Source organism: Enhydra lutris, unplaced genomic scaffold (assembly GCF_002288905.1).
Source record: "Enhydra lutris kenyoni isolate GAN:26980312 unplaced genomic scaffold, ASM228890v2 scaffoldscaffold394, whole genome shotgun sequence".
NCBI lineage: Eukaryota > Metazoa > Chordata > Mammalia > Carnivora > Mustelidae > Enhydra > Enhydra lutris.
In genome coordinates this window covers 8,709-19,044 of record NW_019154478.1, presented here as the reverse complement: position 1 = coordinate 19,044, position 10,336 = coordinate 8,709, and the positions used below count along the sequence as shown (strand labels likewise).

The following is a 10,336-nucleotide window of genomic DNA, read 5'->3' as shown; positions in this document are numbered from 1 at the left end:
AACTTGCATTACAACTGATAATTCAGAGCTATTCATATTTACATGTGAAAAATACCTGGCTAACTTTATTGTTTTTTATGGAAGCATACTTTTTTTCATATTTTTTTCTCTTAAGAGAGATTCAGAAGCATATCGTAATTGCCTGCCTGTGGGTTAATCGGGTACAGGGAGCAGTAAACTTCTCCCACCTCTTTTTTGAAAGGGAGATCCTCAGGCTCTGAAAGGGTGAGTGATCTATGCAAACTCTAAAGTTAGGCTGTGCTTTGGGCAACCGTTGAGCATAAGCCTTTTGACCATTTGGTCCTAGATGGGTTATTTCTCTATAGTATATTCAAAATTTGATTCAGTTGCTAATTTCAAGGCTTACTGATCCTTCCCAGAAATGTAGCACCTCTCTCTGCCCTAGGGAGGAGAGTGGCCTTTTAAGAGTTCCTGGGTCACAATTTAGGGATGACCTAACGCTTCTTACAGCTCCATGGGGACAAAGAGTTTGTATCATGGCAGCAGGATTTGGAGGACTCCATAAAGCCCACACAGCAGGCCCAGCCCACTGTTATCTGCTGGTCTGAAGGGGGCAAGGAGGTCTTCATCTCTGGGTCCTTCAACAATTGGAGCACCAAGATTCTACTGATTAAGAGGTGAAGACGAGTGTCTTGATTGAGTCTACAGGGTCCAGGAGTACAGATTTTCCTACTCAGGAGAGAGACCTGGCTGGACTGCTCTTCTCCCACTAGGGACTCTCTCTAGGACATTTTTTGTGGCCAATGACTACATCTGTGGTTTTTTTTTTTTTTTTTAATCTCATAGTGAGTCAGAAATGTTTAACCAGTTAGAATGACATTGCCTCAGAGGAACTTGTCATACAGCTTTGTGGGTACATTCTTTAGGACTGTGTTAACAACACAAGTCCTGCTTATTTATGCCTGTGGGAAGTCATCTGTAACTGGCTGAGTCCACTTGTTCTGACTTCTGCACTAAAAACACAATTGATGTTCTAGGGAGTAATGTGAACTGTTGCTTGCAGAGCAATAATGAACTACTTGGTAATCAGAATGGCCCTTTTTCAGTAGGTTATTTTTCAGACAGTGCTCACCAAAATATGGAAAATGGTACCTTGAGGAACTTCTGTATTCTGAAGCTACCTACTATCTTCTTTACACTTGTGAAGGATCTGTTCCTACTGAAGCAAATTAGTTGAACAAGGTGAATCATTTTGGGGGATTAACAACTATTATTCTTTTCCAGATATTAAGAACTAAAGTTATTGGGAGGGGCTGGCAAATATGTGCTCAATGTGATACAGAAAAGGAGAATGGGTCTATACATTTTTTATTCCAGTGGGGACAATCACCTAGGAATGTGGGAGATCACTGGGGTATATTGTGAGTGTCTCATGGTTTTTACATTGACATTCTGTCTTCTAACAGGAACTTGGCTTGTTTAACCTTCTGTTTTCTTTTGTAGCCATAATGACTTTGTTGCCATCTTAGACCTCCCTGAGGGAGAGCACCAGTACAAGTTCTTCGTGGATGGACAGTGGGTTCATGATCCATCAGAGGTAAGGCCTTGATATCCAAGGGTAACCATTAACTGAACTTTGTCCTTTTGGCTATTATTCCTCTTGGTGTCAAACGTCATTGCTCTCAGGACTGAGGGGCTCCTACACTGGAGGGTTTCTCTCTTGATTAAAGATGGAGGTGCCCAGCATGATCATTTTTTAAAACCGGAGAGTTAGATGGAAGAGATGAATTTAAAACAGGATATATGAATATTTTCCTTTCATTGTTTCAACCTGTGGTTACCCATCAGCTTGCCACAATTAACAATTTGATCCATGTCAAGAAATCTCACTTTGAGGTGTTTGATGCCTTAAAGCTAGATTCAGTGGAAAGCTTGGAGACATCTTGTCAAGATGTCTTGCTCTTTCTTGATGTGTTTTTCTTATAATGCATGTTTCTTCCCAAGAGTGTTTTGTTTTTCATTTTCTCAGGAATCCTCTGAATCACATATGTGTGTATACACACACACACACACACACACGTGTGTGTGTGTATATATATGTAATATATGTAAGTGTGTATATACACACTTGTACACACTTGTATATATGTGTGTATATACACACATATATATATACACATATATACACACATATATATGGAATATATATGGGATATATGTAATGTATTTAAGTGTATGTGTACACACACATTATATATATAGTTATTTCTATATATATCTTTGTCTTCTAAACATTTAGTTCTTGTCTGAGAGGAAAAAAAAAAAACTCAGCCTAGTGTATTTGATTTCAAAGTTTTTAACCAAGATCTATATCAAGACATTTGTTTTACACATTGGAACCCATTCTCTCTCTTCCCATCTCTCTCCCTGTCCCCATCTCTCTCTCTCTCTTTCTGTCTCACACACAAACACACAAACACACACATGCACACTGTAAGACAAGTCTCAGCAGAATGTCTGTCTTTGTTATATGTGATACACTCTATTTTCTATTTTATCCTTTCTTTCATGAGCCACTAATGGGTTATAGCCTACAGTTTAAGAAGCTGTTTCTAGTAATATTTCAAGTTTTCATTGACCTTTTGGCAGTTACACCTAGCTGAGACTAGTTCTGTCTGGTTTGCCTTGTTTAGTTGCCTCTGCATTAGCTTAATCCTGCCAGTTTGGTAGCTAGGCTGGGTATTCCACAGTTTTATATGGCCCTCCAGCTATGACTGTCTCTGGGGAGAAAGGGTTACAAATCCCCCACAACTCTTTGGTGTGCATGTTAACTGAGGTTTTATAAGTTTTTGATGAAAAAATAAATTTCCTGTTACAGGAAAAGACCTGTATCCCTTTGTTTCTCCCAATCTTACTTTTTCCCATGGCTTTCATCACATTTGCTACAGCATCAGAAGACTGATTTGCTAACCACACTCACAGTTTCCATTTTAGTACATTACATTAAAGGCTGTAACTGTCTAAAGAATTGTGCACCCTGTTCCCAGTGAGTATACTGGTCCCTCTGGTTCTCAGTTCCATATCTCAAAAATCAGAGGCTTCAAATCTCAGTTGATTCTCATCTGTGGAGACACAACCCAAAGTGGAATCTCAGGGCACAGAGGTGCCTTATGCAGCTTCTAAAAGACCAATCAACAGTATAATAATTGTGTATGAAAATCATAAAAATAGTTTTCATTATACAATCCCAGTAAGTAAAGCTGAACATTCTTTTTGACTGGTGGGGCAGTGATTAACAAGGGCTTAATTATACTGAGTTAAGTGATGAGACCACTTGCAACTCTACATTTTTGGATTATATGATTCTGGAGAAGCAACTGATGAGCAATAGATAGAGAATCATCATTCTGTAGAAAGAAGACTAGCATACTTTTGGTATCTCTCTCTTCCCTCTTTCACCCAATTTCCTGATCTACTTTGTGTCTGTATGGATTTGCCTATTTGGGACCTTTTCATATAAATGGGATCATGAAGTGTCTGGTCTTTGGTGTTTGGCTTCTTTCACTTAGCACATTTTCAGGGTTCATCCATGTTGTAATATGTCTCAGTACTTCACACCTTTTTATGGCTGAATAAAATTCCATTGTAGGAATTCATTAGCCATTGCACATATGGATCATTTCCACTTTTTGTATGTTAAAAACAATGTTCTCAACATTTGTGCTCAAGTCTTTGTGTGGACTTGTTTTCATTTCCAAAGAGTATAATTGCCAGGTCATATGCCAACTTCAAGCTTAGCTTTTGGAGAAATTGCCCAACTATTTTCCAAAGCTCCTGCACCATTTTACATTCCCAGCAGCAATGGGGATCGCACAAGTGTTCCAGTTTTTTCACATCCTCACCAACCATGATTATTGTTTGTGTTTTTATTACAGCCATCTTAATGAGTGTGAAGTGATATTTGATTTACATTTCCCTAACAACTACTACATTGTTAGTAATCTTGTCCTCCTTGTTGCAGTCATTGTAGTAACAGCAGTCTTAGTATTTATAACCTTGTTATCTGTTGGTTTTTTGTGGAAAAAAGAAAAACTTAATTTTTTTCACATCGTTTGACAGTTTACAAGGCATTGTCACATCTGTTACCTCCTTTCATTCCTGTAAAAACATTGTGAAATAGGGGAGAGATTATCTTTCAGTTTATTAATGAAGAAGCTGACCATATTGTTCTAACCATACAACTGATAAATAGAGTAGCTCTTCTCTGAACCTATGCCTTTCACTTCTCATCCCCTCTTCTGTCGTCTACATCATGTTGCCATGTTGAGGAATTTCAGAGTTCATGTTCAAGAAGACTCGGACTTTTTCTTTGCATTACAGTTGTAGACCAGCAGGATACAAGTTTATGATCTATGACTGTATTTAATATTAGCTGCCATGTATTGATGGTTTTGTCCATGCTAGCTCCACAACTTTCCCTTATATTTGGATAAATCTCTTCCAGACCTTTCCAGCTCTCCCCCAGGGCCTTATGGTCAAGAATTGTATGTGTTCCAATCTGAGGAGAGATTCAAATCCCCACCCATCCTAACTCCTCACCTTCTTCAAGTTATTCTTAACAAGGGTGCTAATATTTCTGTGAGTACTCTGAGAGAATTGCTGCAGCATCTGGGGGTTATTAGGACCATTGGAGCCAAAGTTAGTAATCCTAGAGGTAGGGGTTATTACAAAGCTATGTTGAGAATATAAATCATATATATATCGACAGCATTCAGGTTCCTTTTTCCAGGGCTGAGTTGTTACTTTTCCAGGTACTAATATCAAAATTCATAGTAATCTTCTGGTCCTAATTAATTAGACACAGAGCCATGGATTGCTAGAACCAATTTCTGGGACTTCCAGTCCAACACAAGATAAGACATACATACCATTTGGGGATATACAAAGGGAATATAAGGAATTTAGTTTGGTTTTTGTTTTTTTGTTCTTTTTTTCCATATAATTTACATCTTTAGTCAATCCACTTGATTCCCACTAAGATTATTTTGTCACTTAACACAAATCTTCTATATGTGTTGTGGGCAAGATTTTTGTTTTAGTTCTACTAAAGAAGATAAATAGATGCTAAAGCTTAGAGCTCCTGTCCTGGACTCAGAATTTTCCTAATTCTCTGTAATGAGAACATAAAAATTGATATATACTAGGGTGAATGTATTATTTAAAAGAAATACACATTCTAGTTTAGCTTTTCTCAACAGTTCCAAAGAGCTCTAAGGAAGAGTGAACTGTTCGGATCAAAACTGCACTTAACTCCATTTAGTGATTTTTTATTTCTCTCTTGGTGTGACCCAGCCTTGCTTCCTGAGCCCAATCATGTTATGCTGAACCATCTCTATGCATTATCCATTAAGGTAAGTGGTGGGCCTGCCTCTTCCCCAAAATGGGAGGGCAGGGGTAACACGTGTTCTCCAGTGCTTACTTCCCCTGCTACCTCACTGAAGCTAAAGCTGGCTGTAAGGTCAAATTATAGGAGATGAACTTTCTTTTTTTTTAACTGGTAGGTGGGTTTTTTGTTTGTTTGTTTTTAATCTTAGTCCCCATCCCTATGTTCTGCCTAGCTGAATTGACCTGTGATTGAATGAACTTGTCCGCTTCCTGGTTTCTTTCTGGATAGCTATAACTTTTGTACCACCTACTTGATTAAATTGGAGTTCACAGCACTAGGATTTCATTTGCAGGCAAAACAAGTTGATCTTCCAGTTCAGAGAATGCTTGGATGTGATTAAGTCTTTTGCTTTTTAAAGGTGGATGTGAGCTGTTCTTCAGTGCTGCATCTCTCCACTACACTAGGTGAAGGAGGAATGTGACCAGACTTGCTCTGTCCCCTCCAATTCTAGAGTCCTTAGCTTCTCCACCACATTAGAGTTTGTGTTGAAAATACCTTTTCAGTCTTGTCATGTCTTTGTGATTTGGCTATTGGAATGAAGTTTCATATGGCTCCATAGTTATCAGACTAGGTGGACCATCATCAGAATCACCTGGGAAAATTTGTAAAAATACAGTTCCAAAGCCTACAGCCCCAGAGATTCTGAACAAGTGCATCTAGGATGGACCCCCCAGTACTTGTTTTTTTGGCTGCTTTTATTTCTTAGGTGTTCAGCCAGATTAGGGAAATCACAATACAGCTACCTTTAACAAATTATGTCGTGCTTTTCAAATATATATTATTAAATTTAATTTTTATAATAACCTTGTGAGGTAAGTATTATTTTTAACTCCTGTTTTATAGATAAAGAAACTAAGGCTCAGAGAAGGTCTAAATGCCAGTAAGTACCAGAGAGAGGACTCAGGTCCTCCTGTCCTCATTCCATGTTCTTTCGTAGAGATCTCTGTGCCAGGTCTTTCCAAGGTTTTTCTCTCATCTGTTCCTCATTTCTACCAAACCCTTCCTGGAGCCATTGTTTTTTTTTTTTTTTTTCTTTTCTTTTCTTTTCTCTTTCTTTCTTTCTTTCTTTCTTTCTTTCTTTCTTTCTTTCTTTCTTTCTTTCTTTCTTTTTTTTTTACCTTCCTAGCATCTGTCATATTTAGGCTGTGATCAGCATACGCTGGTCACAGAATGTTAATCTGAGAAGCACTCATTGTAGATAACGCAGTGTATGGGAAATTGGGAAGACATATTGTTTTCTCTGTTGGATTTGCTTGGGTTCTTTGGATCAGACTGATTTTTGCCTCCTGTAACTGCTCTTTAACTATCAACTGATGCTCCCGGGCCTACCATCTCCTCCTATGGCATACCCTTGAGCTGTAACACAGCCAGGGAAAGAGTACCTTTTACCTGGCACATTGGTTCTAACCCAGATCAGGGTCTTGATTACTGTGATACAGCTTGCCCTGGACCCACTCCAGGTTCTGTCAGAGTGTTTAGGCTGTGTGAGTTGATCCATTGCACTGTCTTTCCATGGAAGATTTTTGGGGTCTAGTTTGTTCAAGGGTAGAGGGGGATTCCTGGGTCTCCTCTTGATTAGAATGAACTTTTTAAGTTCTTCCCTGCATGAAATGGAAATTATACTTTCTTTGGGACTTAGAAACGGAAAAAAAAATCACTCCCCTTTCTTCTCACTGCATTTTAGACTTCTAAAAATAAATGTCAGGATATCTTTTTTTTTTTTCCATGCTAGTTTTAAGCCTAATATTCAAATTTGTGTTAGGGAAGGGAGTAAGAAGGTAGGAAAGTAATATTTCTTTAGCATCTGCTATGTGTCAGGTACTGTTCCAGATAGTCTCCTATAACTACTTTCATGGTAGGTGTTATCCTTTGTCCTGATGAGGAAAAAAGGCTTAGAGGCATCAAGTAGATAAAGCAAGGCCACAAATAGAGTAACAAGTGGAGTCAGGATTGGAATTTAAGTTGAACTGAACTAGCCTGTTTATATGATATCAACTCTCTCTGTTAAAAGTGAGTGACTGTGAAGGACTGGTGGCTGGAAGAGCCACCTGTCCTCTGAACTAACGAATCAGCTGCATGTTTCTTTCCATTGCAGGATAGTGCGATGGTCCTTAGTGCAACCCATTGCTACAAGAAGTATGTCATTACTCTTCTGTATAAGCCCATCTGAAGGGATCCCTTCCTCTCTCCCAGGATTTAAGAGAAGCATTTCTCTTGCCTTTCTGGACTGGACCAGTCTTACCTAAGCCTGGAAGGCTAATTTGCTTTGAGGCTGGTATGTGTGTTTCAGAGCCTTTGAAATTGCAGATGGGAGCTTTATGAGTTCATGGAATTTATTTTAAGACAAAAACATATATGCATGTGTATATATATATGTGTGTGTGTGTGTGTGTGTGTGTGTGTGTGTGTATGATATATATATATATATATATATATATATATATATATATATATATAGTTAATGGAAGCCTCCTAGCTAGATGTGTTTTCTCTGCCTGTGGGGACTCACCAAGACCAGTTTGGGGGAGCTGCGGGGTAAGAACCATTACAGGAAGCTTTTTCTCTAAAATGGATGAAGAGTGAACTCTCAGGATCCTTGTTGGGTAGAGATTCTACCACTGCTACCTTGGCTTTCCAAGAGATGGGATTGTGCCAGACTTCTGCCCCACTTATAGTTGCCTTCTTGCAGGGGCAGCTTTCCCTTGCATGGGTTCTCTGTATTCCTAGAGTATGTGGCACTGTCTGTGCTTTCTGTGATACCAGATGCCCCACAGGAACCCTTTCTCATCTCATTTCATGTTTTTACTTTGATAACCTCCTTCAGATCCTATACCTGACCCATCCCTAATACAGAAGTCATTGGCCAGTGACCCCTTTCAAAGGCTATGTGAGACCTGACCTACCACACAGACTGGGGCTATCAGGAAGTCTCCTTTTTAGCCCAGCACAGGCCCAGGCCACTTTGTTACCACTTGTTTTCACTTCTGCTAAAGAAATATGTCTCAGCACTATAAGAAAGGCTGAGGGCAAAAGACTTACTTTCTTATTTTAGTTTAGTGCCACAGCTTATACTTTCTTGACACATTCCCATAGGTTAGTCCCACCTGGCCTGGCCCTGCTTCCATATTTTCTTTTGCAGAGCAGACAGCTTCAAAAGCGGGAGTGGAACCAGGGAAAACCTTAATGTCTTGTATCTTTGGGAGATTTTTATGTGCCTACATTTTTCTTTAATTAAAAAATGCCATTTTGGGGTGCCTGGGTGGCTCAGTGGGTTAAAGCCTCTGCCTTCAGCCCAGGTCACAGTCCCAGGGTCCTGGGATTGAGCCCCACATCAGGCTTTCTGCTCAGCAGGGAGCCTGCTTCCTCCTCTCTCTCTGCCTGCCTCTCTGCCCACATGTGATCTCTGTCTGTCAAGTAAATAAATAAAATCTTTAAAAAAAAATGCCTTTTCATTATTCTTAAGAGACTGAATAGGAAATTTTTAGGCTCTTGATAAATGGTCCCCAAGATTTTCTTCAACAAGAGAGAAGTAGTCTTGCTCTCTGTAGTCTTTCATTAATGTGGCCAACCCTGTGCACATCACTACACTAAACAGTGTCCTGGAAATAAATTAAGGTTCCTTTGCTGCACCTAAAAATTCCTTCATCTTAGACTCAATAGGCCAAGAAGCAAGAAGATACCCTTGGGGTTCCTAACCATGAATAGTATTGCTTCCCTGCACCAAGTACAAACAGGACCATTTTGTTTTTCTCTTTTTTTAAAGTGTTTGATGAAGAAGTAGGGTCAATGTTTCTCATTTGTGGAATGAAAAGTAGCTATCCAGTCCACTCTTAGGGATCAGAGAGAAAACATTTTTTTCCAAGTATCTGTCATTCTCCCATTAAGGATAAATGCAAGTCAAAACTTTCAACAGTGAAGGAAGCCAAACTTGATGCTTAAGGGACACCTTGACTGTTAGGATGTGCCCAGCCACACTGAAAGGGCACCCATAGGTCAGTTTAGCTACCTCCTGTCTTTCTTGTTCAAAGCGGATGACACAGCTATCTTTTGGTGTGTAGGCCTTAGATCCTGAGAGTGAGGCAGTAGGGCATGGGGTTGTCTTGCTGGGAATGCAAATTTCTAAGTGTTTTGGTGGTTACTTTCTTAGAGTAAATACTTGAGCTTTAAAACTTTGAGCTTTAGCCACTCGAGGCCCCTTTCTGCAGCAAAACACTTTTGTGGGAAACCCTGTGTGGTCCCAGCCACGTTTTGAGTGGTGTGTCATTTTAAAAATCCAGGCCAAATCCTATTATAACCAACTCTCAAGATCTACACTGTCTTCAGTTATACTACTGTTTTTTTCCCAATACCCATTAGGTAAGTGGGCCACATAGGAGAATTCAAATTCTTGGTTGTTACTTGGAGGATTTTATCACACTACTATTTCTTGTCAACAGTATCGACTATGTGTTCGTGTTTTAAATTTTTTACACTGATGTATCAGTAGAGTGGGGGCACGAAAAGAGATTCCTTCAGTTTCTCAGGCACCAGCTTCTGTGAACTAGCTCTGGCTCCAATGACTGATGATGGTGGCCATTAAACCTTCCTAATCTGGATATGTGCAGAAAGTGTCAGTTTCCTAAGTTCTTTGGTAATCTCCCAGCCAAATGTGAAATGAGAGCCTACCAGCTGGTATGGAAGAGGATAGGCAAGGGGAACTGGGTGATGACTCCTTTAGCACTGTTCCTTCTCCGCACTGCTAATACACCCTTTCACCCTGAGAAGCCTATCACACACAGTCTGTCCCCAAGAATGTGTTCTAGAAGGTAGAAAGGGAAGGAGGAAGGTAGCCCAGAGTACAACTTATTCATTCTTCTATGTTAGTTAAAAGGGTAGTTTATTTTCTAAAGAAGAGAGCTTGGCAAATTTTGAAAATGAATAAAGGCAGAA

The 10,336-nt window shown here is 39.6% G+C and overlaps 1 protein-coding gene across 1 annotated transcript; it reads left to right on the top strand.

Annotated features, from left to right (window-relative positions):
• Positions 1–471: 471 nt before the first annotated feature.
• Positions 472–7,577, top strand: LOC111140283 (5'-AMP-activated protein kinase subunit beta-2-like; the record flags this gene model as incomplete). Its single annotated transcript, XM_022492582.1, has 6 exons — positions 472–638; positions 1,465–1,556; positions 1,790–1,906; positions 4,466–4,598; positions 5,303–5,372; positions 7,503–7,577. Coding segments are annotated over 6 exons (654 nt in total), but the record flags the coding sequence as incomplete, so codon positions are not given.
• Positions 7,578–10,336: the final 2,759 nt, after the last annotated feature.